At 50.9% G+C, this 18,493-nt stretch overlaps 2 protein-coding genes across 9 annotated transcripts in view; one reads left to right on the top strand and one right to left on the bottom strand.

Moving 5' to 3' along the window:
• TUB (TUB bipartite transcription factor) overlaps positions 1-18,493 on the top strand; it is a 115,763-nt gene that overhangs the window by 72,760 nt on the left and 24,510 nt on the right. For 3 of the 5 annotated variants that reach the window (XM_032166678.2, XM_058446236.1, XM_032166679.2), the window contains exons 3-12: positions 309-471; positions 4,265-4,408; positions 5,688-5,855; positions 6,871-6,989; positions 7,449-7,646; positions 7,933-8,045; positions 8,953-9,070; positions 10,670-10,768; positions 10,994-11,165; positions 11,652-15,936. In XM_032166678.2, the coding sequence (XP_032022569.1) occupies positions 309-471; positions 4,265-4,408; positions 5,688-5,855; positions 6,871-6,989; positions 7,449-7,646; positions 7,933-8,045; positions 8,953-9,070; positions 10,670-10,768; positions 10,994-11,165; positions 11,652-11,785 (1,428 nt within the window). In that variant the 3' untranslated portion in view covers positions 11,786-15,936. Of the gene's footprint in view, positions 1-308; positions 472-4,264; positions 4,409-5,687; positions 5,856-6,870; positions 6,990-7,448; positions 7,647-7,932; positions 8,046-8,952; positions 9,071-10,669; positions 10,769-10,993; positions 11,166-11,651; positions 15,937-18,493 lie in introns of those variants that run through there. The other 2 variants (XR_009215498.1, XM_058446235.1) reach the window with 1 other exon arrangement.
• RIC3 (RIC3 acetylcholine receptor chaperone) overlaps positions 1,620-18,493 on the bottom strand; it is an 83,416-nt gene continuing 66,542 nt past the window's right edge. The window contains exons 7-8 of one of the 4 annotated variants that reach the window (XR_004250233.2): positions 17,376-17,438; positions 1,620-4,378 (exon numbers count right to left, since the gene is read on the bottom strand). The gene's annotated coding sequence lies outside the window, so the exon portion shown is untranslated. Of the gene's footprint in view, positions 4,379-16,085; positions 17,439-18,493 lie in introns of those variants that run through there. The other 3 variants (XR_004250234.2, XR_004250235.2, XR_004250232.2) reach the window with 3 other exon arrangements.

Below are 18,493 nucleotides of genomic sequence, written 5' to 3'. Positions count from 1 at the left end.
TGATTGGGGGATGGGATTCCCATGTGGAAGAAGAGGTGCACTCTCTCCCAGCTCAGCACTAACCCTGCCGTGGCACATGGGCTCCTGCCCTCAGGCAGCTGGGTGACTGGAGTTGGAGGGCTGGCTGTGCTGTGATCCTGCCAAGGCAGCCACCTGGGCCCTGTTTTGCCTCCCTTTCCTGGACCCCAAGTGTTGGGGTGCCAAGGACGTGGGGCCTTGGCCCAAGGTGGGCTGTGGACCCCCTGATAACTGGGAGCCCTCCCTTCCTGGTGGAGGCAGTGGGTCAGCCAACCTCTGTGCCTCCATAGCGGGCCCTGCTGGAGCAGAAGCAGAAGAAGAAGCGCCAGGAGCCCCTGATGGTGCAGGCCAATGCAGATGGGCGGCCCCGGAGCCGGCGGGCCCGGCAGTCGGAGGAACAAGCCCCCCTGGTGGAGTCCTACCTCAGCAGCAGTGGCAGCACCAGCTACCAAGGTATACCTTGCCTACTGCCCCACATCCCGTCACTGCTTCGGGGAGCCCGTCACTTCCTGCCCACCTAGGCAGGTGCAGGCTGGTCCTGACGGGGGATGCCCAGGCTGTGCATGGCTTCCAGCCCAGGCAGACAGCTGAGTAGGGAGGGCAGAGAGAAGGTGGACCCGTAGCCTTGGGCGCCTGTGTATGCTCCAGCTGACACCTCCTGAATCAGGCACTGAGGCCAGAAGGCTAAACCTTTTATGAAGCCAGGAGTTCAGAAGTCCAGGTTTTGATCTGGAGCATTTCACTGGGTGCAGGAGGCAGCCTCTAAGAGTAGATGACCTGCTCCCCACCAGTATTCTACATCCTGAGAGGAATCCATCTCACTGTCCTGCCCCGTATCAACCAGTGTCTCAGTACAAACACCTGTTTCCTTCCCTCTCTGCACCGTGTCTGCCTGGCTTCTGACTTGCAGATCCCTCTCTCTGGCTCACAACTCCTTAAGAGCTGTAGTGACCTGGAGCCTCCAGCTCCCATCCTTAAATGTTCCAGGTCTTGGCAGAGCCCAGTTGGGAGAAATTCTCTGCAGCTCATCCTGGAGAGAGAATGGCTTCAGCACATCTCTGTTCTCAGGACCCTCCTTCCTGCTTGGGTTAGTTTAAGAGTAGGCCAGGCCAGACTGAGGGGTTGGGGTCTCTGAGCTCGAAAGGAGGACTCAGACTCAGTCTCCACTGCCCCCTGCTGGTGCTAGTAATCCAGGCTGCTACTTCATTAAATAGTAATTCTAAGAAGGTTGCAGGCATCTGGCTTTTGCAGTTAAGAACCTTAGCAGTCGTGGTGCTCCCCTCCTTCTGTGGCTTCTTTATGACCTGGAGCCTCCAGATACATCGAACTCCTGGTAGTTGCCTCACCTCAGGGCTAAGCTTTTTCATCTAACTGCTGGCCCATACCCTGCCTCGCAGTGTTTTAGGTTCTTCTCTGGGTTCCACTGACCCATAGCTCCCTGAGCCCTTTGTCTGCACGTTGGAGGGCAGCAGGTGAGACTCATTTGCCTGATGCCCAGTTTGTGGCTGGGCACACCATACAGGCTCGGTCCCCTCTGTGTGCATGTGTACCCTCCGAGGAAGCCCACTCCGTTTCTTCTAATAAAGGCTGGCTGTACATCTGCCAGTGGCTAAGTACAGTGCTAGAGGCTTTACCTGCATTATCTTGTTTCATCCTCACAGGAACTCATTATCCCCACATAATCAGTAAGGATGTGGGCTCTGAGGGGCTCAGTGACCTCCTCACAGTACTCTGCTAGTGAGCAGCAGGGCTAGAATTTGAACCCAGACCTAACAGACGCCAAATGGTCTCTCCTCCATAGTGTGTTGCCTCCCTGATGAAAAGCTCCTTCATGCTAATTCCCGTGTGTGTGTCAGTTCAGCACCCTGGCCATACCTGGTATGTCTGTACTCTACTTGAGAGGCCTTCAGAAGAGGGGACCAGGGACCTCAGCCCAGCTGTCTCACAGAGGCAGCCCCAGCTGCTCCTCACAGAGTTGGCCCCAGCCCCACCCTTTGCTGGCAGCCACCTCCTCCACTTCCTTTGTGAGTGCCATCCCAAGGGTGGTAGTGGTACCCTGCCAGGAAGGCGGCCATTGTTCTGGGTCATATGGCGCGTGGCCTGTGGCTGTGTGGCATCACAGCCCCAGCTCTGCCAAGCCTGGCACCTGGGTGAGTGAGGCTGCATACAGAATAGGGGCCTGCACCCAGGATTGTGGGCCCTGCCAATTTGTGCCAGAGGCCAACATCGTGAGAGGTCATTGACGTGCAGTCATTTTGGAAGGTACTTCTTGGCAGCTGTGTTCCAGATGATGTCAGGTCATCAGAAAGACTGTGGTACAAGTAGCGCCTCTGGCATAAGTGCAGGACTGAAGTCAAAAGACAGTTTCTGTGCTAGGTGGCTCATGCCTGTAATCCCAACACTTTGGGAGGCCAAGGCAGGAGGATCGCTTGAGGGCAGAAGTTCAGGACCAGCCTGGGTAACATAGCGAGACCCCATCTTTAAAAAAAAATAGCAGGGTGTGGTGGCACATGCCTGTAGTCTCAGCTACATAGGAGGATCACTTGAGCCCAGGAGTTCAAGACTGCAGTGAGCTATGATCGCGCCACTGCAATCCAGCAAGAAAAAAAACAGAAAAAGATAGTTTCTGGTCGTGCCACTACCAGTTAGTTACCTGCTCGCTTGTGACTGGGACAAGCCATTTACGCTCTCTGGATCTGTTTCCTCCATTATAAAATGGGGAAAGTTCTCTGTCTTAGGGCTTCGGAACTCGAAGGAGCCATGGTGTGTTCCAAGGTCCAAAATCAGGGAATTGCTATTCCCTGCTGACATTCCAGACTGGGCTGGGCCTCCACAACCTTTTTCACAGAGGACATTTGAACATGTGACATTTGACTTCTGGGAGGTGCCTACTGCTTCTCTAGGGGCCCAGTCTTTGTCCAGGTCCAAATGGTGGACAAAGCTCTGGGGAGGCTGTTGCACATACACGTGGCCTAGCCGGGAACTGGTGTTTCCAGGCCACTCCCACCCCGCCTACAGCATTAGTTGCCTCCCTCTCTGCCCTCTACTGGCTACAGGCGTTAAATTCAGGGGATCATTCCAAGAGGAAAAGGAGGGAGTTTGATATACATCAGAGCTCACAGTTTATCCTGGTTTTTGACCTGCTGGCTATACCCATTCATGTTACACATTCATTCATTTCTTAAATATTTGTTGAGGTTTGTGTCAGGCTCTGGGTTAGAGGCTGTAGGTCCCAAGTGAGCACAAATGGGTGTGGTCCCTGCCTTCATGGACCTTACAGTCTAGGTGGAGAGACAGTGTTAAACAGACGGTCACGGGTGTGCTTTGTAGAAGGAAGCCAAATTCTGTGAGTAGATGACAACACCTGCTCTGACAAGGGAGGCAGGCACAGCTTCCCTCGGGAGGTGACATCCAAGCTGAAATCTGCAGGATGAGTGGGAGCTGATCACTGAGGGGGGCGAGGGGGAGGGCAGTGCACGCAGCAGGAGCAAGGGCCCTGTGGCAAGAAGGAGTGCGGTGCATGTGAGGCAACAGACCAGCCTGGTGTGGCTGCAACTCTTGGTGCCTCAGAGGTGGGGAGTATGTGTTTAGACCTAGGGGAAGGGAGAGAATGTTGGTCTTCATCTTAAGAGCAATCAGAAACCATTCAAGGATTTTGAGCAGATTGGGGCTCTGCAGTATGGAGAATTTGGAGGCCACCAGCTGGGACCCTTCTGAGACCTCACTGTTGGTGCTTATAGCTTCTTGTATCCCAGAGTTGTTCTGAGCACTCCTACACCCCAGCCTCCCATGGGCTCATCTCCGTAGAGCCCCCTCGTAGGCTCCCTGGAGTGCTTGCCCTGGTTGTGGTTTCTTGCAGAAGATGCAGCCTTTGTTCTTTCTTCACCATCTTCAATGGCCACATCCTCTCAGACATTGTCCCTGCCCCTGTTCAGGCTCAGTATGGTTTGGTGGCCCAGAACTTTTGAGTGCGCACTTTGTTGGCTGATCACAGGTTTTAGTCTGGCTGTTGACTTGATTACACTGGGCTGGGGGTGCCGCCTTCTTCCAGCTGGGCCTGCCCTGGAATCTTCGCCTAGTAGAGATGAGTGGGCCTGATCCTGTGGGCTGTAGAAGTGGTACAGGGGCCCCGGTGGGACTCGGGGTACAGTCGAAAATGCTGTGCTGGGGACTGTGTTCAGGTGGGAGCTCTGGTCTCACCCAGTGCCTGTTTCTCTCTCTCCGTCTGGGGATGTTTCCTGAGCAGTTCAAGAGGCCGACTCACTTGCCAGTGTGCAGCTGGGAGCCACGCGCCCAACAGCACCAGCTTCAGCCAAGAGAACCAAGGCGGCAGCCACAGCAGGGGGCCAGGGTGGCACCGCTAGGAAGGAGAAGAAGGGAAAGCACAAAGGTCAGCTCACATTCTCTACAGCCCTCTCCAGCAGGCCTGGCCTCCACTGTAGGGCTGGGGAAGGTTTGTCCTCCTGACTTGGAGGGGAGGGATAGGCAGGGAAGACACAGACTGCCACTCTGGGCCCCCCCTTCAGGTGGCTCACAGGCCTCATCTAGCTTGAGAGGTGCCTGGGCTGCCTCTGGGTGTGGGCATGCCCACCACACTTCCAGGAAGTGAAGTCCTGCTCAGCTGTGGCCCAGAACCACTGTTCCCCACCTCAGCTACTTTGGCCTGAGCACCCTTTATCATGACTCCTCAAGGAGGCTCTCACCCAGCCTGGACTAGGACACTCACTGCACTGGGGGCTGACTGCTTCCCAGGCAGCTTGCCCCATCCTTGTGCAGCCCTCGCTGTCAGCTCTTCATATAATGTGGACTTCCCTTGACTCCATATTCTAGTCCAGGTTCCACCCTCTGGACCACACACCAGCCTGTTCCTTCTGCTCCTCTTTCTCCAGAAAAGACCCCTAAAGATTAAGGACAGTGATGGTGGTACCTGCCCGAGGTCCTGTCTCTAGGCTACACACCGCATTTCCTCAACTTTTGCTCATGGACAGTGGTTTCCAGGCCACTGCGTCATGGTCGGACAGCGATGTGTCACAGGCCATGGGCTTCTGGAGCTGGCCGAGCACTCTGGGCATAGCTCAGTACGCGGGCAGGGTGGCTGCCACCTGTGTGGGTCAGGCCTTGCTTCTGTTGCTGAAGCTCTGTGGTAACGGGCAGGAAAGCTGACGTGGGATGGGAGATGCTCCACTTGGGAAGGCGAGTGTATGCCAATTGCAATCTTTTTCAAGGGGCCCATGTTTTTAATGATGTATGTGAGTTACTGCATGTGTGTATATTTGTGAAACAAAACACCAGCGTTGATCACTTGTAGCTGGCCGTGTCCATGAATGATTGCCGGCCTTGCCTATGGTCTGGATCAATCCTTGTTCTCCGTCTTGTTTTTTCCACTGTGCAGTTGGTTTTGCCATCTGCTTTAAGGATGTGAGGTATTGTAAACCAACCCCCGGCAATTAATTTGGGGGAAGAGCAGAAGAAATGAAGCCCACATCCCTTAGTAGCTTACTAGTTGTTAACAGGCTGATGCAATCATTAGTTTTATAAAAATCAGTTTTGCAAATAAAGTTTTGCAGAGGGTCTCCCCACTCTTCCCTCATCCCCTTCATGGACGTCTGAGAATCCAGGCCCTCCTCTCCTCCTCCTGGATGTAACTCAGGAGTGTCCGTGGCCTGCAGGCACCAGCGGGCCAGCAGCACTGGCAGAAGACAAGTCTGAGGCCCAAGGCCCAGTGCAGATCCTGACTGTGGGCCAGTCAGACCACGCCCAGGACGCAGGGGAGACGGCAGCTGGTGGGGGCGAACGGCCCAGCGGGCAGGATCTCCGTGCCACGATGCAGAGGAAGGGTGAGCCCCATGGGGGCCCAGTGATACCCCCAAAACTCAGTCCTAGGTTCTCAGATGCACCTTTCTCTGGGAGCATGGCCTTCCTGTGTCTAAGCCCCTCCCTGGCCATGGTGGGTGAGGGTGGGGCATACTTTGGAGACAAATGAGAAACTCTTAGGCAGGGCCTCTGCTAAGGCCCCAGGTAGGCCCAGATTTGGGGGCAGATTTCGTTTTCCTTTTGCTCCTTAGAAAAAGCTCCTTTTGCAAGAAGTTTCCCATATGTTTGCTGAGCTAGTGGGAGCAGGGCCAGGATACCAAGAGACAGGGTAGATCCTCCCTGGAAACCTGCTGTTCAGTTTTCCCACCACAAGCCCTGCCCTAGGGAGCCCCTGGTGCAGGGTGGCAGAGGGAAGAAGCCTGGCAGTGCCACACATTGTGAGGAATCTAATCAAGGATGGCTTCCTGTACAAAGGACTTTGAGACAACTTGAGGATGGGGATGGCATTCCCGGGGAATGGCAGGCGGGAGGACAGCTGAGATAGAAACTAAGGGCAAAGATGAGGAATCAGTGGGTCCTCTCCACATTGGGCTGAGGAAGGAGCTGAGGCCTGTGCCCTGGCAGATTCCGTGGCCTGTGCCAGCCAAGGCCTCTAATAGGCCTGAGGTCAGAAATGGAGGTTCCCAGTTCAAGGTGAGCTCAGTGCAGGCCCTGATAGACAAGAGACAGTGGCAGAGTGGCTGCTAGGAAGTGGGGTAATGTAGGGACTCAGCTGAAACTGGGTGGTGGGGATATATCCTGAGGATTGTGGCCAGCCCCGGCTCATGTGTGCATCTGAGAGAATATCCTTGTATATCTGGACATGTGTGGGAACATATGTGTGAATGTGAGTCTATACGTGTACATATGGCTAAGAGTGTGTGCATAAGTTTGTGGGGGTACAGGTGAGTCAGTGTCTAAATGTATGTGACCATGTGTATTTCAGGGGCAGGGTAGACTTCTCCTCATTCATCCCTTCTTATTCTCTCCTTGGCCCAGGTATCTCCAGCAGCATGAGCTTTGAAGAGGATGAAGATGAGGAGGAGAATAGCTCCAGCTCCTCCCAGCTAAATAGTAACACCCGCCCCAGCTCTGCTACTAGCAGGAAGTCCGTCAGGGTGAGTGAGTGAGTCTGCATCCATAGCAGTTTTTGGACGACTGCTCATCCGTTAGAGGTGGAGCACATGTGAAGAGATGATGGGGAGCTGACTTTCTTGGGGTTGAGGCTGGACTCGTATGCCTTTAGGAGCTTCTCTGCTGGCCTCTTATGTCCCTCTACCTTGCCTCCTAACCTCTTCAGCTTGGCCAGCAGGGTGATGTGTGGGGGGAGCTGCAGTTGGACAGGATGACCTCTGAGGACCTTCTGTATCTCCCATCTCCACCTCTAGGAACTGTTGAGAAGAGGGCAGGGCTGGGAAGATAGCTCCTGACCCCAGGCCCAGGCTGGCCAGGCCCCAATCCCAGGATCCTTCCCTCTCTCCCACCGCCACATTAGGAGGCAGATTTGGATCCCAGACCACCAATTTGGGCTGCTTAGGGTCTTTGGGGGCTCAGGCACCTATTCTGCATCCCTGTAGGAGGCAGCCTCAGCCCCTAGCCCAACAGCTCCAGAGCAACCAGTGGACGTTGAGGTCCAGGATCTTGAGGAGTTTGCACTGAGGCCGGCCCCCCAGGGTATCACCATCAAATGCCGCATCACTCGGGACAAGAAAGGGATGGACCGGGGCATGTACCCCACCTACTTTCTGCACCTGGACCGTGAGGACGGGAAAAAGGTAAGGTTGGTCTGGGCATGTTATCATCTAGGCTTTTCGGCCCTTTGAAGTCCTAGCGGCTGAAATGTGACTGGAAGTCTCATATCTACCACTGACCTCTCCGTTCCTCAAAGAAACTGCCTTTGTGTCTGGTCAGTGCATATCTTTGTGTTTTCCAGTGCATCTGTGTGTGCACACATATGTGCGTTTGGGAGGTGACGCAAGGGAGAGTCTGTGTGAGTGGCTCTCATGACTGTGTGCAGACCACAGGCTGAGTCTGGAATATGACCTCATTCCACTCCCCAAGGTGTTCCTCCTGGCGGGAAGGAAGAGAAAGAAGAGTAAAACTTCCAATTACCTCATCTCTGTGGACCCAACAGACTTGTCTCGAGGAGGGGACAGCTATATCGGGAAACTGCGGTACTAGCATTCCCCTAGGAAGCAGGTGGGAGTGGGAGGGAGGGGCAGGGGCAGGTTCTCTGTAGAGGGCCTGAATCTTCCTGAAGGAGATCTAGGCCAGGGATGGATACTCTCCCAGGATCCTCTCTGATAATCACATCCAACTGGAGGCCTATGTCTATGCCAGCCTAGAGCCAGACTTGGAGATGGGCCTCACACACCCGACCCCCAGCTGTTCCCAGGAGGGGGGTGCAGGCCCCCCAAGAGTGATGGATCCAACCCCAGGGCGTCACTGATAACGCAGGCCTCCATGGCCAATGCCAAGGGGCAGGGCTGAGTGAGCTCTTGCGGGAAGAGACACACGGCAATCTTGCGGGTGGGGGGCGGTGGGGAAGGGGCAGGAAGGCTCTGAGCCTAGGCCTCCAGGTGGGGGCAGTGGGGAGGCAGGGTTTGCTGAGGAACAGAGTACCAGATTTGGGGAGCATAAATAAAGATGAGAGGTCAGGAGCTGAAGCTGGAGATGGGGCTGGACTGAGACTTAGGCTGGCTGCGACAGAGGAGATCCCATCCTCTCTCCACGGGTGCTAAGCCTCTTCCACTGTCTTATCAGATGCCATTCTGTTTGCTCACCTCCCATGAGGAGAACTCCCATGTTCCCCCAGATAAATCTGCTGAAGAATCCTGACTGACCTCCCTGAATTGCTCTCACCGAACTGAAATGCACTTTGAGTCAACTCAGAGCAAGTCCAGGCCTTCTGCCCACGAAGTGTCTTCAAAGATGTGGATTCAGTGAGCAGTATGCTTGCCTGGGCCTGCTCCTGGCCCAGCCCAGAATGTTTTGCAGGCTCCTCACAGGACAGACGATGAGCTGTTCCCTGCTCTGGGGCAGAGGGTGCATGACTCTATACTGATTGTGCCTTTATTTCAGATCCAACTTGATGGGCACCAAGTTCACTGTTTATGACAATGGAGTCAACCCTCAGAAGGCCTCATCCTCCACTTTGGAAAGTGGAACCTTACGTCAGGAGCTGGCAGCTGTGTGCTACGTGAGTCCTAGGTTCGGGGGTCTCTGATTTCCAAGGTAGATATGAAATCCAGGACTTGATGCCTGATCTAGGGGCTATCCCATCTATCTTAGTGGGTAGACAAGGCTGTGTGGAGAGGGGCTGTCCTCTGTGGAGTGTTCCTGGCCTAGGACAGGGCCTCTGGCTCTCTCCTCCTGACTTCAGAGCTCACACCACAGCCAGCCATCTGCTTGGGGAGCTCAGAAAACCAGGCCTGGCTCTCTGCAGTCCAGGCCAGGAGTCTCTTAGACAGAAGGGGACGGTAGGCCTGGGTTCTTGTCTGTGCATTTCCCAGATCATCCCTCTGGCATGCCAGGTTCTACATGGATTACAGGGCACTTTGTCATCTCACTGAACGTTCAACCTAAGAGGTAGATCCTATTTTCTTTATAGATGAGGAAACTGAAGCTCAGCTGCAGACATCACACAGCTCAAAAATGACCAAACTGGAATATAAATATAGGGGATTACTCTACCTCTTTGAACCTTTTTCATTTTTAAAATCGGGGTGGGTATCTCATCAACCTGGGCATGGGCACTTCTTGGAGGTCATCAGTAAGTAATCCACAGCTACTTTGTATGATCCTGTGGTGCCACCTGCTGACCAGTTTTGGGGAGGCAGCCTGAGTCTTCAAGTTCTTACTGAGCTCCAACTATGCATACTGTTTGAGGCACTAAGGATATAGTAATGAACAGACATAAATGTGTACCTTTATGGGACTTAAAGCCCTAGCAGGGCAGACAAGCTATGAAACAGATCTATCAGTGAAGTAAGTATGTTCTTTATAAACACTAAGAAGAAAAAGTAGGGGAGGGGAGATAGGAAATGTCAAGGTATGTGTGAGAATTTCAGAATGGCAGGGAGGTCGTCACTGAGGTAGCTCTTGAGTAAAGACCAGAAGGAAGTGAAAAACAGCAGTGTACATGCCTAGGGGACACAGTGAGGGCCAAAGTCCTGAATACCTAGCATGAAGAAGGAATGGAGTGGATACCAGGGAGTAAATGGTGAGGAGAGTAAGGTCATGGGGCCACGTGCAGGTGAAGTCACATCTCCAGCTTTTACTTGGAGTGAGCTGGGGAGCCACTGGAGAGTTCTGAGCAGAGGAGAAAGATCACCTGACTTAATCTGCCTGAGCACTGGCTGCTGTGTTGAGAACAGATGGTGGGAAGGAGGAATAGGAAGGCCAAGAACAGAAACCAGGAGTCCAGGTAAAGGCTGTTAGAATGATCTTGGTGAGAGAAGCTAGTGGTGAAAAGTAGTAGAAGTCGGGGTATAACTGGAAGGTAGAGCTGATAGAAACTGCTGACGGATTAGAAGTAGGATGTGGAAGAGAGGACTTGAGTGTGACCAAGTAATTTGCCGGAGCGAGCGGAAGCAAGGATGACGCATAAGAGGAGCTAGTTCTGGCAGGGTAGAGACCCAGGAGCTCAGTTCTGGCCGTGTTAGGTTTAGAGGGATGTGTGTTAGACTTCGGAGTAGAGATGGTGGGAACTAGCTCTTCATCTTTATTCCCGTCCCCCCACCTTCTCCAGTAGGTAAATAGACGCCTCAGGTGGCCAGTGTTGCGTTCTCTTTCCCAGGAGACAAACGTCTTAGGCTTCAAGGGGCCTCGGAAGATGAGCGTGATTGTCCCAGGCATGAACATGGTTCATGAGAGAGTCTCTATCCGCCCCCGCAACGTGAGTTTCTACCCCTCCCTCCCCTCCTTCCCCATCATTCTAGTCTCTGCATGAGCTTCTAAGGGCAGAAGTCCAGCTGATGTGTGTATGTGGAGGGGATACCATGTGAGAAAGCCCTGGAGGTCTAGGGAAATCTAAGGACCCCCATTCCTGGGATAGATCCCTTTTTGGGGTGGTCATGGTGCCAAAGGCCTGGGCCTGGCTCAGGTGAGGCTGCCCTCCCAGGAGCATGAGACACTGCTAGCACGCTGGCAGAATAAGAACACGGAGAGTATCATCGAGCTGCAAAACAAGACACCTGTCTGGAATGACGACACACAGTCCTATGTACTCAACTTCCATGGGCGCGTCACACAGGCCTCCGTGAAGAACTTCCAGATCATCCATGGCAATGACCGTGAGTGTTTCTGTCCCTACTCATTATGGTCCATAGGTACCCAAGGCCCTTAGCATAGGGTTCGGCCCACCTAGCCCTGCCTACACTGGCTAGAGTTTAAGAATGTGAGCTATGCAGCTTAGGTTAGATGTATGGAACTTTCTAATCCTAATGACTGGGAGGTCCTGGAAGAACCTTCTTTGCAGCCCTAGTCCTAGATTCTGTGTATTCAGCAGAGTCTCAGGCACGGGAACACCCTTTAAAAGGACGTTTCCTCTTCTCTGTCCCCTGGTGTTCACATGCATCTTACTTTGTCCTTTGCCATCTGCCACCTCTTTCCTGCCACTTCTCCCAATTGGCCTTTGTTTTACTTCCTTTGTGATTCCCCTGGCATCTCCGCTTCTCACTTTTTCTTCCCTCATGTGGTTTGGGTGTCTGTCTATCCTTCCCTGGCTCTACCATTCCTGCCCTGTCCTTTTCTCTGTCTGTGCCTGTGCTTGGCCCCAGCGGACTACATCGTGATGCAGTTTGGCCGGGTAGCAGAGGATGTGTTCACCATGGATTACAACTACCCGCTGTGTGCGCTGCAGGCCTTTGCCATTGCCCTGTCCAGCTTCGACAGCAAGCTGGCATGCGAGTAGAGGCCTCTTCGTGCCCTTTGGGGTTGCCCAGCCTGGAGCGGAGCTTGCCTGCCTGCCTGTGGAGACAGCCCTGCCTATCCTCTGTATATAGGCCTTCCGCCAGATGATGCTTTGGCCCTCAGTGGGCTCCCTGGCCCAGCCAGCCAGGAACTGGCTCCTTTGCCTCTGCTGCTGAGGCAGGGGAGTAGTGGAGAGTGGGTGGGTGGGTGTGAAGGGATGAGAATAAGTTCTTTCTGTACCACGAGATCAACACACACTCCCACCCTTGGGGTAGTAGTGTGTTGTAGTTGTGCTTACCAAGCTGAGCAACCTCTTCAGCTGGGAAGGCCGGAAGAGGCATAGAGGGAGAGGAAGCACAATGCAGGGCTGCTGTGGCCCAGTCATCCGCTCAGCCAAGGAGTCAGATGGCAATGTGTACTCTAGCAGGTAGGGGGCACAGTGAATATGTGTATGTATGAAGGCCACATCAACTTTATGTAGCAAAGGGCTTGGTGGCCAAGCCTGGCCCTTAAACAACTGCAGAAAGCCCTTCAACTTCAGAAGGCATCACTCAAGCCTGAGAGAAGTTGGGAGGGACAGGCAAGTGGCAGGACCCTGTCAGGATCGCAGGTGCCTGGCTCGCTGTGGCTATGGGAATCAGCTGGTAGCTAGGGTTCTAGCGCATTTGATTTCTCCAGGTTTGCTGTGTCTCACAGAGGCAGTAGGAACCCAGCTGTCAGGGCTGTCTTGGTGGATGGGCCCTGCAGGACACAGGCTCAGCATGCAGAAGTGCATGAACAGGGTCCCTGGATCAGGATTGTTCTGGGAGTCCTGTCAGCTGCCCCAGGAGCTCTCTGCTGAGCAGCCCAGCACAACCCCCAGGAAACACAGATGGGGTCCAGGTCACCAGCCTGACTGTACACAGCTAGGCATGCCTGGGAATCCTGCTGCCAGAGAACCATTCCCAAGCCATGGCATGCTCCTTTGAAGAATCTCTCCTCTCTCTCTCTCTCTCTGGAAAGACCCAACTCTCTCACTGCTGTTAGCCAAGTCATGGTTGGTAACCATGTATGGTTCTTGGGAGAGAATGAGACAGGGTGAATAAAGCAGGGAATATTTTAGAACCACAAGAGATCAGCAGTGGCAGGACCCTCAGGAATCTAGTACAACCTTGTTGCTTTAGGTAAATCACACTCAGAAAATGGGGCTTGCCCTGGGTCACCTAGCTGGTTAATGGCAGCATTCAGAACTTCAAGTTCTCTTGATTTCTTTGTTCCCACTGTCCCCCAAGAAACTAGTATCTCTGGCCTCCTGGGGCCCATTCTGCATGCCCTCCCCACTTCCCCTGATTCAGAGACTTAGAAATATCAGAGTTGATAAATAAGATTGAAACCATTCCAGTAGGAAATCAGGCCGTTCCCTGTTGAAAGTTGTCTGGCTTTTTGCATGTGAGTATGATCCAGGATTGGCCTGTGTCTGGCCCCTCTGCGAGGGCTACTCAGCAGTAAGCAGGCCTTAGTAAGGCTGCCGCACACTTCTTGGTCTAGGTGAGAGAGCGTGCATAAAGGTTCTGGGGCTGGGCCTGATAACTCCCTCCACTGCCGCTATTTCTCCTTGGATGGCACCATCCACCCTGCAGGCTTGGGAACTCTAAGCTCAAGCTCTTGCTCATTTGTCATTTACCCTGGTGGAGGGTTCTTGCCCGGATAGAGATCTGAAATTGGTGGGAAGCAAGCAGGGGTTGTACCTTGCTTTAGAGTAGATATGTTTGGAAAAGCTAAGTAGAAATTTTTTAAAATAAAAGGTGTATTTTAAACATGTTAGGCTTTATAGGTGAAGGACTTGTTTTGACTTAAGTAGAAGTAATATGCTCTCATTTCTTTGTAACCTAGATTTTCCTATGTTGAATGCTTAAAGCAAGGCATACCTGTTCTAGCAGGATCTGCCCACACCTCGGCCGTACATCTCTGAGAGGCCCCTCCAACGATTAGCTTTTGCAACATGGTCCAGTTTCTAGAGGGCACTACAACTTGGTGCCAGCGCTGGCGAGATACGTTGGTGCCATCCTCCTTTCTATAGTTCCAGTTTAGCCCTTCCTTGCCTTTAAGGAGAAGAGATCTTCATGGTGACATTTGAGATGATGGAAGCTAGATCATCTCTAAGGTCAGGTCAGGCTATTTCTCTGGATCTATGATTTTAAGATAGAACAGGCTGGTTCTGAGTTCTGGTGAGACGGAGACCCTGGTGGCAATGGAAAAATCAGAAGCACAAAGGAAAACTCTTGGCCTCTGCTTTCTCCTGTAGCACACAGAAAAGGGAGTTGGCTGGATCTTTTGGTGGGGTCAGGGAAGACAGGCTGAACTTTCTAGCTTAAGTGTGGAGAAGGATAGCCTCAGCCATAACTCTGTCAGGCATCGAGTGACAAGCATCAGCAGCTGAGTACACTCCTGGTGATGCTGGTTTTCCTTGACCACTGGCCCTGGGGCCATGGACGCATGGACTCGTAAAGCTGCTAGGGCCCCTGGAAACCACCTGGGTTCAGCCTCTCTCACAGTAAGAGTTCTTGCCCTTCATACCCTCTACCTGGATGGATGGTCTTTGGGCAGGGAATTAATGACAGAATGAGCAGTCCCTAATGGTATTGGGCAGTTGGGAGTTTAGGCAGCTTCTCTGTAACCGCTTCTGGGACCACACCCCAAAACTCTATACCCTCTGCCCCAGAACAATTCTGCAGAGTGGTGAAGTTCACTTCCCCAACTCTTCTCCAAGTCCAGCTTTTCTTTCCTTCTGGCTCCAAGGTGCTCTGTGTCCGTCCGTGTGTGTGTGTGTGTGTGTGTGTGTGTGTGTGTGTGTGTGTCTGTGTGTTTATTTGGGGAAAAGGGCAATCAGCAATCAACTGAGGTTTCTTAGTTGTGATTATATTCCTGAGAATGAGTAGGAAAGGAATAAGGATGTTATGATCACCTGTGGATTTTGTCCATTCATTTCATGCTCTCTGAACAGAAGGTATACCTGGGAAAATACCAGCTTTCTCTCTCAGGGTTCTGAGAGGACACCATCCAAGAATGTTGTTAGCTTTTCAGTTCCCACTCTGCATTGCCTGAAAAAACTGGTACGTTGCATGTATGCTTTTGGTTGAAATTGAACATACTCTAGTGAATGTGCCTTAAAAATCATGACACTAGTTCGAGGGAGCACATAAGGTCCAGATCTATGGCGAAGACAGATGTTGGAAGCCAGGACTGTGATAATCAGAAGCTGTAAGAGAACTTTTGGAGCCTGCCTCCTTCAGTGACAAGTAGGGCACAAGATTCTAGAAGCAGAAGTCTTTTTTTTTTTTTTTCCATTCTGAAAATAGCAGGACATTTACCTCTTAAAGAAAAAGTCCGTGCTTTGCTTACAACGGAGTCTGCAGTGAGGAGAGATGCTGGGATAGCCATTTCCATGGCTCTGTTATGCAAGCACAAATTCCATCTCCTAGATGGACTTCCTGGTTTTCTCTTACTGCAGTAACACTGGACTTCCCTTCTCTAATTCCTTACCCCAGCTGCGGCATCCCTGTGTCAACTCAGGATGCCAAGTGGCCCTCAGATTACGCTTCTCCAGATAGCTGAATGAGTCTGCTTTCACTGTGACTGGGACCTGAATGACCTGCAGTCAGGGCCCACAGTTGGGACTCTATCCTACCCTGGGCTCTGGTCTATAGGTTTGTAGTAGCCACCAGTAATAAGCCAAGGGCTAGGCTCTTGTTTGAGTTTATGGCCACCTGGAATTTTCTGTCATCTCATGATACAGGCGGGAGGGGCAGAACAGATATATTATGACAGGTTTGGTTTTTAAATTTTCCAACCAAGTGGAAAGGCAAATTGGTCTTATAGAAAGCACTACTGCACTTAGTAGCTATGTGATTTTGAGCAAACCACGTAATCTCTCTAGGTCCATTTTCCTAACCACAAGATGAAGATGTTACATTGTCAAAGCTTGCCGTAGGATTTGGGGTGAATGAAAGTTATTCCTTGCTTTCATCACTACCTTTATAGCTCATCACTGTGCCTTTTTTTCTTTCCTAAGAAAAACATCACATCCCTCTCCTCCTCTGTGCTCCTGTCCCTCCCTCCCCCTAGCAAGGTCCAGGCAAAGCTGGAGATGAGGCTGAGATCCAGAGTTTCCTAGAAGGCAACTTAGGATGGCTGGGAAAGGGAAGCCTGACTGCCTGGTCAGGAGGGTGCAGTATCTCTTGCTGGGAACACAGCCAGTTTTCACAATGCCTAGAATGTGTATGTCTATTTGCACAAGATTGTCTTTTCCTATTTTGGAGTGGTCAGACATTTTATTTTTGTTCAAGATTATCTGGAGTTTTAGACAAATTTGCAAAACTGTGCTTTTATTAAGTGACTTTTTGAATAAACTTCTTTGGTATTCTGGAGCAAATGTATTTATTTATTGGTATGTGCAATGACAAACTTGGTATTTTCCCATGTTGACATGTATGTTGTAGAAGTTAGTGTTTGTCTAAGTACACACATATATCAACAAATTAAACTTGAATCGTTTCAACATTTCTGTGTACTTTTTTCATGAAAGGGGGAAAAAAAGCCCTGTTTACTTCCTAATTTTTTTCTATACCTTTCATTCATTGTTTCCTAGGAGCCTCAGGTGGGTAATAACCTCACCAATGACATGTGGGTCAACACTGTCCTCCCTCTGGCTGTGCCTTTCAAGTTTAAGGTTCATCAGAACCACACCCAGAGGCTGGAAAAATGGTGAAGAAGTCAGAAGGTACTTAAGTTAGAGCAGTTCTCTTCAGGGTCTGCTGTGCCACCTGAAGGGGCTGGTGGTTCCTCAGTATCCCCTGTGGGCCTGGCCTTAGAGAACAGGGCTGTAGAGATGAAAAAGGTGTAAAAGACCCAACCACTTGATTTCTCTGGGCTTGCTTGGACCCTAATCCATTTAAACAGGACTTTTAGAAATGCTTAGGAATCTTTTTTGTTGTTGCAGGGCAGCTGTGGCAGATTTGAAGGCAAAAGGAAGGGAGGCTACAGTGGTAGCTAGAAGCAGACATGAAAGCTAATGGTCTGACCCAGACAGGAGGTTATAACTAAAGGCACCCAGAGAGTGCAGAAGGGCCCTGGGCCACTCCTGGCAGTCAGGGTAGCCTTAGAGGGCGTCAAGTGTGACATCTCAGCAATACCGGACTTGAAAGTGGTGACGGTGATCATGCTGTCACCAAGCACCTACCACATGCTTTGCCCTGGCACAGACACTTTATAAACAAACAGCCCTGTAAATAGAGCATTATTGCCAATTCATGGGGAAACTGGTTCTCTGAGAGGTTAAGGAATGACCTAAGAGGAGAAATTTGGCATATTTTCTTTGTATAAAAAAAGGGAAATAAAGGAAAAGGAAGCACATTTTAGAAAAGTCAATGGTCAAGGCAAAGTCATAAATGTGTTCATGTTTTTTCTCAACATTGCTGAATAGCTAAAGCACTAAATTTTTCTTTGGAATACAAATAGTCCAGATTGAAGGGAACTTTGAGAGTGTGGTAATAATTAGGGTTTGTTTATTCCCCCAAATCTAGAGTTCTGATGTGACCAAGAGCATTTCCTACCTGAACCATGGCCTATCTCCTGTTGCCTCTGCCTCTGGCGGGAAATAGCACATACAGGATATTCTAAAAAGGAAAGAGGGTTTTGTTTGTTTAGTCATCAGGTTGAAAAATCTTAAATGGCTATAGACAGGGGTGACCCTATGTCCAGGACAGTCTTAGTTTATGCCTATCACCTTGGCATAATTATATTAAAGCTCCCTTTTTCCAAAGTGTTTGAATTTGGACCATAAGTTATTTGATCACCCAAGCCATATAAGGTGCAGAGTATGGTTTTCAAAGGCCATTGCTTCTACAGGCCAAATACACCTCCACTCCTCAGCACACCTCCCTGGGCCCAGCTTCTGGAGCTAGTCATGGAGATAATGAAATGGTTTCTTTGTGCTCCTGTTGTGACCAGGAAAGGGGATCTCCTGGCTGCACCACCCACCTAATTTACCAAGAATGATCCCAGATTATGCAGTTCTTTTGTGAGCTAACTGTCCATAGAGGTATGACTTGTGTACTCTGCCACAGTACCCAAAGGCCAGGGAACTGATCAAGTTCCCAGCACCCTCGTTGTGAGAAATGAAGACTGCAAGGAAAGAGACAGAAGCCCTGGCAACAAAAACCAGTCCCATGATTTTGTCATCCTGGGTTGTATACACACATATAACTGTCATCCCTGAAGGATAAAATAATTCTGGAAAATCCAAAAAGAACTGTCTAAATCCTAAATAACTGAAAGGTATATCCAAATGTCTGATATATAAATACACAAATATATTCCTTATATATAAACCAACCAAGAGCTAGGGCAGGAAGAACCACCATAAGGGCTTAGTACTTCTGGCAGGAATTTCCATAAGCCAATCTTCCCCAAAGACCAACAACACTTTACATAACAACCTCATCAAAATACTTGAACATCCATGTATTTTCACACCCTGCTGCTTTTTTCTACAACTCTTTCTGCCAAGAATGTCCTCTTTTCTTTCCCTACCTGAAGTTCTTTGCATGCCTCAAGGCCCACCTCTCCAGAAACTGTGAAGTTTCTTGGAAATACTTTATAGCAAAAACAATTTATCTTTCCTGTAGTTTTGGGCCCATGTCTGAATCACAGCATAGCCCTTATAATAAAA

The sequence above is a fragment of the Hylobates moloch genome, unplaced genomic scaffold (genome assembly GCF_009828535.3).
Source record: "Hylobates moloch isolate HMO894 unplaced genomic scaffold, HMol_V3 SCAFFOLD_11, whole genome shotgun sequence".
Lineage (NCBI taxonomy): Eukaryota > Metazoa > Chordata > Mammalia > Primates > Hylobatidae > Hylobates > Hylobates moloch.
This window is presented reverse-complemented; position numbering and strand designations above follow the sequence as displayed.